General features: G+C 39.5%; 1 protein-coding gene and 1 pseudogene across 1 annotated transcript; both read left to right on the plus strand.

The window, feature by feature from the left end:
• The first annotated feature begins 12,210 nt into the window (after window positions 1-12,210).
• Window positions 12,211-12,947, plus strand: LOC112811726 (metaxin-3 pseudogene; annotated as a pseudogene).
• Window positions 12,948-13,657: 710 nt separating this feature from the next.
• On the plus strand, window positions 13,658-13,953 carry LOC112811893 (ubiquitin-ribosomal protein eL40 fusion protein-like). Its single transcript, XM_073903579.1, has 2 exons — window positions 13,658-13,787; window positions 13,829-13,953. The coding sequence occupies exons 1-2, from the start codon at window positions 13,658-13,660 to the stop codon at window positions 13,951-13,953; spliced, it is 255 nt and encodes an 84-aa protein (XP_073759680.1).
• The last annotated feature ends 367 nt before the right edge of the window (window positions 13,954-14,320 follow it).

Genomic DNA, 14,320 nt, shown 5'->3' on the forward strand with positions numbered 1-14,320 from the left:
TTTAATGTGAACCGGTGAAATAGTATTCTGCCCCTTTCATATGGTAAGAGGGTGTAAGGTGAAGCAACATGTACATAAGAGATTCACTACCTTCAGAAACACCCCTGCAGTGTATTTTCATGGGGTTTACTTTATTTCATTGAATCTAAGATGCTGTATCCTGGTACATTTTTTTTTAAAGATTCATTTATTTATTTTAGAGAGAGAGCGTGCACAGGGGGAGGGGCAGAGGGAGAGAGAATCTCAAGCAGACTCCACGTTGAGTGTGGGGCCTGACGTCAGGCTCAATCTCACAACCCTGAGATCATGACGTGAGCGGAAACCAAGGGTCAGACGCTTAATGGACCACACCACCCAGGTGCCCCAGGCACATTCTTGATTTACCAGAAGGTGTCAACAGAAGGCTTTCACAGAACTATGTCACTATTTCTTCCTGCTGACAAGGATTGTCAGGAGTCACTCATTAATCTCAGCAGAGGAAGAAAGAAGAACTTCTGTCAGCAAAGAGGTTCAAGGGGGTAGAATTTTGGATGCTCCAAGTCATCTGAATACTTTCTTTTCTGATCAGTGCTCCAATATTCACATAAGAGACCTGGCAAGGCTGTCATTTTACCTGATAATTTACTACAACAATTCTCGGTATCACACTGTAGATTTGATTTTCAATTCTAATCAGCCCCATGACTGCAAGAGATAAGTTATTTTTATCATAGACATAGAAAGTCAATGGTTTGGGACTTGTCTTGGGCCAAAATTTCAGGATATTGAGCTTGATATTCTTTTTTTTTACTCTGTCCAAAAAGAAATCCCTTATCACTGCAGTTCCCAAAGCCCCCTGCCCTCATGCCGCTCTGTAGCCCTCTGCTACAGTTTTGGATCCCCAAAACTTTGCCTTCAGTGCAACTTTCATTCAGGTGATAATCGATCGCAGGTGATAATCTATTAGCGGCAGGCCCAGGGCTGCCTTTGATATTAGCTGGGTTTTCACTGCCCCCCCCCAAAAAAAACCAAATTCATGACTGTTCTGATATCAATGTCTTTATCAGTTAAAGGCATAATTTTTAGTTACATCTTCTAGTAAAAACAAGCAGCCAAAATTGTTCCAAGAAGAATTAGGAGACTAAATAGAGCAATAACCTTAGAAAAACTAAAAATATAGTTATTGAGCTTAAAAGGTAACAAACAGGCTGGAAATTACAAAGAGATAAGTTCTAGTTGACCTTCAAGGACCAGAATATTCCTCATTTATTCACATTGACTTTAAAGCGTATAAGAAATTGAAATTTTTCTCAATTCAAATTATGAAAATAGCACAATATCAGAACCTAAAAGAGGAACACTTTGAAGAATACATAAATCTCACCTTATATAAATAATTTAAGGAACTAAGAAAAGGCTGAACATTCTACTCACCAGTCAGGGTACAAGGTGGGGCAGAGCTGGAGGGTGGGAAAAGCAAGTTACACCAGAGGTTGGAAAAACCATGTGAGGCAAAGAACTTGCATCAAGACCAGGACTGAAATACATTCATGTGGGTGATTTAGCTCAAGAAGTCTGATCACTGGATGTCATGGAACCTGGTGAGGGATGGCTTCTCCCAAGAGCATGCCAAAATAGCACAAATGATGGCTGAAATCCTGAAGGATACGGGGATTACAGAATGTGAGGCAAGAGTTATCAATCAGGTGTTGGAGTCTGCCTTACAGTTCAGGGGCACCTGGGTGGCTCAGTCAGTTGAGTGTCCGACTCTTGATTTCAGCTCAGGTCATGATCTCGGGGTCATGAGATGGAGCCTGGCCTCAGGCTGCACTAGGCATGGAGCCTACTTAAGATACTCTCTCCCTTTCCCTCTGCTCTTCCTCCTGTGCTCTCTCTCTCTCTCTTTCTCTAAAATAAATAAATAAATAAATATATCTTACAAAAAAATGTGCCAGGATCATAGCATCTTAGATTCAATGAGTATGCGCTCTCTCTCTATATATATAAATACTTTAAAAAGAATATATATCAATTTAACTTATCATATTAATAATTTTAAATTTTAAAATATGACTGTCTTAGTAAATTCAATACCCATTAATGATCTAAAAGAAAAAAGTCTCCTAGCAAACTAGGAAAAGAACAGCCTTAATTTGATACACTATTTGTTTTTAATAAAGCAATGATAAAAACCTACAGCAATGGGGCACCTGGGTGGTGCAGTCAGTTAAGCATCTGGCTCTTGGTTTTGGCTAGGTTGTGATCTCAGGCCGGGGCGGGGGGGGGGGTGAGATGAAGCCCCACTGGCTCCATGCTCAGTGTGGAGTCTGCTTGGGATTCTCTCTCCCCCTCCCTCTGGCCCTCCCTCCCATTTGGGCACTTGCTCTCTCTCTGTCTCTAAAAATAAATAAAATCTTTTAAAACAAAACCAAACCAGAAACAACAACAACAAAAACCCCACAGCAAATGCCACACTTACTGGTGACACAATAGACACATTCCAATTGAAGTCAGGAGTAAGACAAGAATGACCTTTATCACCATAACTATTCAAAAAGGGTGTCAGACGTTCTCTCCAATTCAAGAAGGGAAGGAAAGCAATAAGAGGCATAAGCATTAGAAAAGAAAGAGGCAAATTGTGATTATTTACAGATGACACTATTGCTTACTTAGAAAAACCTAAAAAAATCAACTGACAAAGTATTAGAATAAGAGAATTCAGCAAGGTGACCACACACAAGATCAAAGTGCAAAAATCAATAGTCTTCCTATATACCAGCAATAACCAATTAGAAAATGTAATAGCAAATAAGATTACATTGACAATAGCAACAAAAACTATTAACCACCTAAGAATAAACCTAAAAAATAGAATTTATTTCAGGCCCTTAAGGATAGTACAAAATTAGGAAATCCATCAACCCAATTAATCATATTAATAAATTCAAATTGAAAGTTATACAATCATATTATATAGCAGCTGAGAAAATTCAAGAACCATTCCTGGAAAAAACACTAAGTAAAACAAGAGGCACCAGACATTTCTTAACTATGATAAAGAGTTAGTCTATTTTCCTTTTCTAAGAAACTAAGAGCAAACATCATATTAAATGGCTAAATGCACTGCCATTAAAGTCAGGAACAGGGAAGGCAGTGACCATCGCTGTCCCTCAAAATTTGTTTTGTGTAAAAATGAAACAGAGGATTTGAAAATGGGAGTAACAGGAGCATGTGGGTGGCTCAGTCGGTTGAGGGTCCCACTCTTGGTTTGGCTTAGGTCATGATCTCATCATTTTTGGGACCGTGCCCTGTATTGGATAGTCTGCTTGATATTCTCTCCCACTGCCCCTCTCCCCATGCACGTGTGTATGCTCTCTCTCTCAAATAAATAAATAAATCTTTAAAAAAAAGAAAGAGAAAATAAGAGTAACAACTTCATATAGCAGATCTCATTCCAGAGACTGCCAAAATAGAGAGGGGAATGCTCCCTCTGTAAACAAGACTAGTTTGATTTCATATTATACAAATAGGATGGAAATTGAAATCACACTCAGAAACTGATACTGATCAAAAGGGTCTTACTTTCTCTTTTTTATTTTATTTTTTTTAAAGATTTTATTTATTTATTTGAGAGAGAGAGAAAAGAGTGAGCAGGGAGAGGGGCAGAGGGAGAAGCAGACTTCCCTGCTCAGCAGGGAATCCAGTGCAGGGCTCAGTCCCAGAACCCTGGGATCATGACCTGAGCTGAACACAAACACTTAACCAACTGAGCCACCCAAGTACCCCAAAAGGGTCTCCCCCAGTGGAGGTGGGGCTCTGGCACCTTTCACTACTCTCTTCATGCTCATGCTCACAAGTGGTGGCACCTTTTTATATCCTATCTCAACTCTTACCTTGTTTTAGATACTGAAGTCTAGGTTTATTCCTTTTTTTAAAATAATTTTAGACAGAGAGAGTGGGATAGAGGGGCAGAGGGAGAGAGAGAGAATCTTAAGCAGGCTCCAGGCTGAGCATGGAGTGCAACGCAGGGCTCGATCTCACAACCCTGTGATCATGACCTGAGCTGAAGCCAAGAGTCAGACACTTAATTGACTGAACTGCTCAGGCACTCCAAATCCTTTTTTTTTTTTTTTTAAGAAGAAGAAAGGAAACCCCACCAAAATGGGTTCTAAACAAAGTTGGAAGTGGGGCTTTTAAGCAGGGGGTTTACCTAAGTTACACATTTGCTTTCCATCTCCAAGAAAGAACAAACATAGGTTGCGTTAGAGCAGAAGAGCAGAGTCAGTTGGAGGTGTGATGAGAGGCTATTTTGACTCATGAAAACAGTACTGTGGGTTAAGGTCCTTGAGAAGCATACTCTGGAACAGAGATATTATAATATCTGTTAGATTGTACTCTTGGTACCAATATCTGCAGCGGAAAAGAGAAAAGCAGGTTTGGGCTTTTCTATTATTTACATTATTGTATTAGTTTGAGGGAGAAGTTGGATTGTGATAAAATCCCAACAAGGCCTCAGTTGACCCCATGAGGTGCTCTGAAGGTGACCAGGCCCTTGAATTCCCATCCCAACAAGTCATCAGATGTGGGCTATCCTGGGGAGAGGAATGATCTGAGTGAGGAAGGAGATTGAATTACTTATAAGTAAAAGGATATCAGTTTTGCATCAATGTTTTCCCACCAAAACACTTTATACCAGAAGACAATAAAGTAACATCCTCAAAATACTCAAGAAAATATGGGCCAAGCATTTTATATCCAGCTAAAATGACCAGAAAGTATAAAGGCCATAGACAAGTTGTTACGAACATGTGAAAATTCAGCAAATGTTCCCATGAGATCATTCCTGAGGAATCTACTAGAGAATGACCTTTATGCAACTGTGAAATAACTAGAAAAACTTCAACATGAAGATTGGCAGTAAACACTGAATTTATTTAGTTGTAGAACTAAAAGCAAATGTCAAGGGTAAGGGTGACAGAACGGCATGTACTTATTATGTGCTCTGACAATGTAGATAAAGTGCATATCAAAAATGGGGAAAGGGAGAATATATGAAAAATAGGATAAGCTCACCACTGCCTTATAGTTATTAAGAGTGAATAATAATATATCACTTTAACTAGATGTCAAGGAGAGGAAGCAAAAGGTGAAGAAGTTGGAACTTGTTAATTTTAATATTGCTCAAAGTAGGGGACCAGTGGACCATTATCTAAAAAAGGAAGGAAATGATATTTTGCAAAGGTATTATCATGAAAGTAATAATTAGAACAAAATATAGAACTCCCTATCCAAAAGAAATATTTTTGAAGCTCAAAAGAAAGAGAAAAAAAATCAGATGACCATATAGTGAAATATTTTAAACTTTTTTTTTAAGGTTTTATTTATTTGTCAGAGAGAGAGAGCACAAGCAGGGGGAGCGGCAGACAGAGGAGAAGCAGACTCCCCACTGAGCAGGGAGCCGATGTGGGACTCGATCCCAGGACCCTGGGATCATGACCTGAGCCAAAGGCAGACGCCCAACTGACTGAGCCACCCAGGCATCTCTATAGTGAAACATTTTAAATTGAAAAAGAAAAAAACATGTTGGTCTTTATCAAAATATAAATGAGGCAAACTCACATATTAAATAAAAGTATTTTCAAATCGTCAAAGCAAGGTCTAACCCTGCTACAAAGTCTAACCCCCAAAACAGACAGACTGAGACTGTTTAAAAATAAAAGGATGGACAGACAAATATATACCAGGCAAAATATAAAACACAGAAAATGCAAGGGTCATGTCTGTCTGTCAAGTTAGAATTATGACCAAGAAACATTAAAAAGAAAAAGAAGGGCTTTTTATAATGCTACTGGCTAAATTAACAATGGAGATACATATCCGCTTCATAACACAGCAATCAACTTTCGTAAAGTAAAAACTACAGGAAGTGCAGATGAACTAGAAACACATCAACAAAAGAAAAGTTTAACACATTACTTTCAGGCAAAGACAAATCAAGTAGACCAAAAAAAAAAAAAAAATGAATAAGGATTTAGGAAACCTAATCCAGTGCTACAGAAAATGTGGTTAGAGACAGGTGTTAGTTCATGAAGTGTGGTTACCAGATGCCGTGCGATAGGAAGCTTGCCCCGAATGTAAATCAGTGTACTACTTCCTTCATGGAGAAAGTCTTGCTACCAAAGCAGGGGATCAGCTGAACTATTATGTGCTTATAGTGACAGAGTAGACTGGCTACTTTGAGTTGCCCCGACCTACCAACATAATCAATATGGTAACTCTTACAAATATACATCAAACTCTGAATCCCAATATTAGGGAATATACCTCACTTTGAAGTGCACATGGAATGTCCATATGGGTATCTCAGGCCATAAAGAAAAACTGCAATAAAATGCAAATAACACAAACAGTGCTGTCTGATCCCAATGCTAGAAATTGATAGTGCTAATAATCAAGTTTCTTCCACTTGGAATTTTTTTTAAGATTTTATTTATTTATTTGACAGAGAGAGACATAGCAAGAGCAGGAACACAAGCAGGGGGAGTGGGAGAGGGAGAAGCAGGCTCCCCGCTGAGCAGGGAGCCTGATGTGGGGCTAGATCCCAGGACCCTGGGATCATGACCTGAGCCGAAGGCAGACGCTTAACAACTGAGCCACCCAGGCGCCCGGAATTTTTTTTTTTTAATGCACATACTTTTAAGTGATTCCTGCAGAAAAAGGGAAAATGAAAAAAATAGAATTCTCGGAAATACTGCTACTAAAAATGAAATCATTCCATCTGAATACATGATCTACAGTAAAAATCATTATCAGAGGAAAATTCATACACTAGATACCTATATCGATGAAATGAAGGTAAATGAAACATTTGATAGAAAAAGATCAAAGGAAAGCATAAGGAAGGGATTATTAAGAGTGAAAAATTAGTGAATTAAAAAAACAGAAACAGAGTAAAAGTAGTACATACATAAGAAAGCCTATTATTTGAAAATATTAATAATGTACACAAACTATTAGATATTTTTTTCTTGAAGAGAGAAGTACAAATATATAAGCTTAAATGATAAGGGATATGTGGCCACCAAAATGTAGCCTACTGTTTATATAATTTTATGGAAATAAATATGAAAATCTCAATGAAATACATAATTTTCTAGGAAATATAATTTACCAAAACTGAACCCAGTAGAGACATAAAGTCTCAATGGACAAAATTATGTAGAAATACAAATTTGTAAAACAGAAACCCAACAAAAAAGTATCAGATCAAGATGGCTTCACAGAGGATTTATACTAAATCTTTAAAGAAAAGATCATCTGAATGTTACTTCAACAATTCTAGAGCATAGAAGGTGAAGAAATACTTCTAATTTCTTTTTTGTGAAACAAAGTATAATATTGATAGTATTGATAGTAAATGAATAAAAAGGGTGAAGCATTAGCAAACATAACTCAGCACATTAAATAAATACATAACTTATTTCAGGAATGCAAAGATCATTTAATATTAGGAAATCTGTTAATATAATGTATCAAATTTATACATGTAAGGAGAAAATGAACTAATAACATCCATAGACCCTGAAAAGGCATTTGACAAATTCAAAGCCCATACATGTTAAAGACTCAATGAAATAGAAATTGAGGGATACTTTCATTATATATCTTGACCCCAAATTTAGCATCAGTTTTAATGGGCAAACTCTAGAGTTTTTCCTGTTTGTGATATAATAAACAATAAATTTGGTTTTTGTCACAGGTTCCTGGCACAGAGCTTCAAAAACCCTTGAAATTTCCTGAATGATAGGAATGTCTTGTTATTCACGAGTCCCTTGATACTTAAGTTTATAAACTTAATACTTTATAAACTCAATACTTGAGTTTATGCTAACAAGATGATTCGTGGCAATGATTCGTGGGGAGAGGAATTTGATAGCTTCAGGATGGGAGCTAGGGCCAGAGGAAACAACCATGCTATTAGTGGGTTGGAAATCTCAGCAATCCCCCCCAACACACACACATACCAACCTTGGGGAAAGGGAGAGGGACTGGGGAGAGAGTTCAGTCATGAAGACAATGATTTAATAATCCTAGAGCACAAAGGAGCTTCCCCAGTCGGTGAACACCTTGATAAGCTCGGAGGGTAGCAGGCTTAGATTCTGTAAGGAGAAGGCGGGGAAACTCTGTGGCCCAAGCCCTTCCTCTCGAGATCTTGCCCTATGTACTCTTCATTTGGCTGTTCATTAATATCCTTTATAATAAAACGGTAACTGTAAATAGTGAATTACCAACCTGAGGAGGTTGTAAGAAGCCCCCAGTGTAGCCGGCAAGGCAGAAGCGCAAATGGCTTAAGAACACCACCCAGGATTTTCTTTTTTTCTTAAAGATTTTTATTTATTTATTGAGAGAGAGAGAGAATGGTAGAGAGAGAGCATGAGAGGGAAGAGGGTCAGAGGGAGAAGCAGACTCCCTGCTGAGCAGGGAGCCCGATGTGGGACTCGATCCCAGGACTCCAGGATCATGACCTGAGCCAAAGGCAGTCGCTTAACCGACTGAGCCACCCAGGCGCTCCACCACCCAGGATTTTCAACCAGCATCCAATGTGGGGCCAGTCTTGTGGGACTGAGAACCTTCACCTGTGGGGTCTTCACAGACCCCCTGTGGGGAGTTATGGTCAGAACTGAACTGGATTATAAGACACTCAAATAAATAAATAAATAAAATCTTAAAATATAAGACACTCAGTATCAGATACTTGGTTTGGATCTCACGGCAAAAATCAGAAACAGACAAGGATGGCCACTATTTTCACACAAGAAAAATCAATTAGAGGCATAAGAATTTAAAAAGAAGAGATAAGATTACATACATGTGCAGATGATATGTTTCTAGGAAACTTGTAATGAATGAAAACCTCCTATGAATAGTAAAAGCATTTTGTAAAGTAGCAAGATATAAAATTAACATACAGAAATAGTTTTCATAACCACTTAGAAGAAACAGTAACAACAGTAACCACTTGGAAGAAATAATGGGAAAGAAGATCCCAGATCCCATTTACAATAGCAGAAGCAAAATAAAACAAAATGTAGGCACAAATTTAATGAGAACTGTGTAAAATCTATGAGAAAAACCATAAAACATTCTTATAGGACAAAAAGTAGACTTGAACAAATGGGAAAAGATGCCATATTTTTGATCAGAAGAATCAGTATCAGAAAGATATCAACTTTCTCCAAGTTAAAATTTACAAATTTAATGTGACCCCAATAAAAATATCCAAGTTACTTGGGGATAGTTAAGCATCTGCCTTCAGCTCAGGTCATGATCCTGAGGTCCTGGGATCGAGCCCCACATCAGGCTCTTTGCTCAGTGGGGAGCCTGCTTCACCCTCTCCCTCTGCCTCTCCCCCCCCCCCCGCTCATGGTCTCTCTCTGTATTGCTCTCTCTTTTAAATGAATAAATTAAAATCTTTAAAAAAATAAAAATAATAAAATAATAAAAATATCCAAGTTACTAGTTTTTTTTCTGGAGCTAGACAAGTCGATTATTATTTATTTTGGAAAATAAATACAAGACTAGCCAGGAATCTCCCCCTTGCCCCCCCAAAATAGCAATGGGCATCTACCCATACATCGAAACATTTATAAAGCCCCTGTAATTAAAACATTATACTATCGGTGCATAGACAGATGACTAATAGAAGAGAATATAAAATCCAAAGATAGACTCCAAAGGCATATGGAAATTTAGCGTTTGATAAACAAATGGTGTTGGAACAACTCATGGCCATGTGGATAAAGATAAAACTGGATTCACTCCTTGCACCTTACACCAGGATAAATTCCAAATGGATCAGATATCTAAATGTAAGAAAAGACTGAGTCATACAAATACTAGAGGAAAGTATAGGTCAATTTCTTTATGACCTATAGGAAAGAGGAGGACTTTCCCAGCTGTGATTCTATACCTGAAATCAATAAAGGAAAATGGATAAATTTGCCTACCTCAAATTTTAAAAAAATTAAATGCCTGCTCAAAACACCATCAGCAATGTCAAAAAGTTAAATTAAAAAATGGGACAAAACTGGGACGCCTGGGTGGCCCAGTCAGTTATGCGTCTGCCTTCGGCTCAGGTCATGACCCGAGGGTCCTGGGATCGAGTCCTGCATCAGGCTCCTTGCTCAGCAGGGAGCCTGCTTCTCCCTCTGCCTGCCACTCCCCCTGCTTGTGCTCTCTCTCTGACAAAAAAATAAATAAAATCTTTTAAAAAAATAAAAATCAAGAAAATTAAAAATGGGACAAAATTGTAACTAATATCCCAAAGGGCTAATATCCCTAATATATACTGATTTTCTAAATAGTGAAAAGAAATTCAAATCCTAGTCTAACAACCCAGTAGAAAAATGGGAAAATTATAGAAAAATAAATGCAGGGGCGCCTGGGTGCTCAGTTGGTTGAGCATTGCCTTTGGCTCAGGTCATGGTCCTGGGGTCCTGGGGTCCTGGAATCAAGCCACACATCTGGCTCCTTGCTCAGTGGGGAGTCTGCTTCTGCCTCTCCCATCCCCCCCAACTCCTGCTCTCTCTCTCATTCTCTATCTCAAATAAACAAACAAAATATTTTTTAAAGATTTTATTTAATTTTATTATTTTTTTTAAAAAACAACTTTCTTTTTTGTAGCTTTTCTTTTCTTTTCTTTTTTAAGATTTTATTTATTTATTTGACAGAAAGAGACACAGTGAGAGAGGGAACACAAGCAGGGGGAGCAGGAGAGGGAGAAGCAGGCTTCCCGCGGAGCAGGGAACCCGATGCGGGGCTCAATCCCAGGACTCTGGGATCATGACCTGAACTGAAGGCAGACGCTGAATGACTGAGCCACCCAGGTGCCCCTTTATTTATTTTTTTGAGAGAGACAGAGGGAGAGAGCACAGAGGGAGAGTGAAAGGCAGACTCCCCGCTGAGCAGGGAGCCTGATATGGGACTTCATCCCAGGACCCCGAGATCATGACCTGAGCTGAAGGCAGAGGCTTAACCAAGTGAGCCACCCAAGTGCCCCAACAAATAAAATCTTTTTTAAAAAAAGAAAAATATTGGAATATATAAATGTCCATGGGTTCATAATGCTAATAATTTTTTTTTTACGATTTTATTTATTTGACAGAGAGAGACACAGCGAGAGAGGGAACACAAGCAGGGGGAGTGGGAGAGGGAGAAGCAGGCTCTCCGCCGAGCAGGGAGCCCGATGCGGGGCTCGATCCCAGGACCCTGGGATCATGACCTGAGCCGAAGGCAGACACTTAACGACTGAGCCACCCAGGCGCCCCTCATAATGCTAATAATTTTTTGAAACCTCATTGCTACATGCTGATCCTTTGTGATTAATTGTTTTGAATACCTATTGCTGCATAATAAGCCCACCCCAAAATGTAGTGGCTTAAAAAACCCAAAAACCTCATTGACCACCCCTGGACATTGCTAGAGTATGATCTCGTTATTCTGAAAGTTGAATTTTTTTTTTTTTTTAGGGGAAGGATCCAAGTGCCTTTCCTGCATGTCTTATATTTCAGACTGTTGGAATCAATGATGAGAGAAAGTAATTTATAGAAAAACCAGAGTTAATAAATGCCAAAAAAATGGTGGAAACAGAAAAATCACTATTTTGCACTCCTTTATGAAATAATGGATCTAGGCAATGGTCATCAATTATTATTAAAAGTTTTGGGTGGGGACGCCTCTGCCTACAGCTCCCCTTGCTTGTGCTCTCTCTCTCTCTCTCTGACAAATAAATACAATCTTTTAAAAAATAAAATAAAAGTTTTGGGTGGAAAGTTGATGACAAACTTTAAACCAGGCTGGAATCTCCTGAACTCACTGATTAATCTCAACCTCACTGCAAGTTGGACAACGCCCTGTGCCTCCTGATCTGATGTGGTAGAACCTATAGTGCACCACTTACAAAGTATTCATGACAAAAACAAAGATCATCAAGCCTCTAAATGCAGGTATCAGTTTATAAAGCATATGGAGGATAGAAAAATATGTTAAATGACATCACAAGATTACAAACCTAAATCCATAATGTGAGAAATCCCACATGACAAAGTACCCAGTTTCTTCAATAAATAAATGGCATAAAACAAAACCAAAATGAATCCAGTAACAAAGAAAGAGTGGCCAATCTATTTGATTGATAGAGATTTAAGAGTGGCGAAGTTCAGCCCCAGCAAGATGGTGGCCTTGGAGCTCAGCTGCTGGGGAAATAGTGGTCGGGGGGCCGTTCTCACTGTACACAGTGAGTCCCTGGTGATGATGGCTTAGGACAAATTTTCTGGTGCACTCTTGAAATCAGTATCATAGATAATATACAGAGAGGTTCAAGAGGAGAGGTACCAATTTTGACCACTGACGACATTATTTCTCAGCTGGCAAAAACACTAAATTTTTTAAGAACACAAATACAGATCTGACTATGAACTCTCGGCAAAACAGGGGGCAGGTGCACTGGCTTACATTGCTCTCCTAGAAAAAAAGCTGCTTCTAGCAGTTTTTCCACATTTTTTATTGGGACTGACAATTCTTTACTGTGACAAAATTCTTGGGTGTGCTTCATGAATTCCTTTTCTCTTCAGTTTGATCCTGGCTAGAAAACTGTCCTAGGGAGCACTGAACATAGTATTCTCCTAATAAGAGAGCCTCCACTCTTCCACCTCTGAGAACCAGAAGCGCATATACACAACATGCCAAGGGGTGCCTAAGCCTCCTGGCAAACAGATTGGGAACATCTCTGTTTTTCTTTGGAGAGACACCTACTTTGGGTGTCTGCGTGTTTGGTTTTCTTGCACCTCTTTACAAAGTGTGATTTCCTAAAGTTCGGTTATAAGAACATTTGAAACAGCTCTTCCGCCTATGTCGCTTTTGCGATGACATCCTAAAGTCATTTTCAACTTGGCCTTGGAGATGGGTGACAATCTTCACCAAAGCCTTCCACTTCCTCCCCGGGAAAACTGCCAACACAAGAGTGGCTTCTCGCACAGGAAAAAAGCAATTCCTTACAATGACTGTCACCCTGCTCTGTGCCCAAGTGTTTGCCCTGGAGTCACCTGATTTTGCAGTAATATCTTACACTAACGTATGCGAAGGCAAAAAGGAAACACTGCTTGTGTATGTATAAGAAAGGGTTGTTTTTTTTTTTTGGTATAAGACTTTAAACCAAAGGGAACTTTCTCTGCCATCTTTTTTTTTAATTGCATCAAGTATCTGTTAAACTTTTAAAAAGCTTGTATTCTAGTTTGGCAATGCACTTTATATAATATCAAGATGAACACTGCATGAAATTAAAGGGAAACAAAGAAAACACATAGTGTGTATATGTATGTGTATGTATATATATATATATTTAAGATCTTTTATTTATTTGGCAGAAAGAGAGAGTGCTCAAGCACAAGCAGGCTCCCACCTGAGCAGGGAGCCCTATATGGGACTCAATCCCAGGATTCTGGGATCATGACCCTACCTAAAGGGTCATGACGCCTAATGACTGAGCCACCCAGGTGTACTTATTTTTTAAAAAATAAAAAAAAGACGACTCCTCTTCAAGGAGGTGGTCTTGCGGCAGAGGCAGAGTTGCAGATCTTTGGGGAGACCCTAGCCGGCAAGACCGTCACCCTCGAGGTGGATGGAGCCCAGTGACACCACTGAGAAGGTCAAAGACAAAATCCAAGACAAGGAGGGCATTCCGCCGGCCCAGCAGCGGGGGATTTTTGCGGGCAATCAGCAGGAGGACGGCGGCACTGTCTCAGACTACAGTATCCAGAGTCTGCCCTGCACTTGGTGCTTTGCCTGCGAGGTGGCATCATGGAGACTTCTCTTCACCCACTGGCCCAGAAATACAACCGCGACAAGATAATCGGCAGACATGTGACGTTCGCCCGCACCCCGGCGCTGTCACCCCGCTTCAAGAAATGCAGCTAACGCCAGCAATCTGGCCCCAAGAAGAAGGTCAATTAAGGCCCCTGCACCTGCTCTTCCTTGGCTGTGGGAGCGGCCTCCTACCCCAGGCCCAGGCCCTGGGGCCTCAGTCAAGTTTTCCTTTCATTGACTGGAGCAGTAAAAGATAAATAAATAAATAAATAACAATGAAAAACCTGCCTTCATCTTGGCAGGTTTTTGCCTTTGGTTTGCGTGTCTCTAACTAAAAGCTACCGTTCTGTTCTGAATGTGCACCTTAATTTATTCAAATTCACTTATTCATTTATCAGTTTTCTTACACCAGTCTGAAAGTCTAATACATGGCTCTTCAGCGAAGCCTTTTTTGTTCGGTTTAGAAATGTCTGTTTTA

Source organism: Callorhinus ursinus, unplaced genomic scaffold (assembly GCF_003265705.2).
Source record: "Callorhinus ursinus isolate GAN/ISIS: 27379988/994484 unplaced genomic scaffold, GSC_fseal_2.0 scaffold18, whole genome shotgun sequence".
Classification (NCBI taxonomy): Eukaryota; Metazoa; Chordata; class Mammalia; order Carnivora; family Otariidae; genus Callorhinus; species Callorhinus ursinus.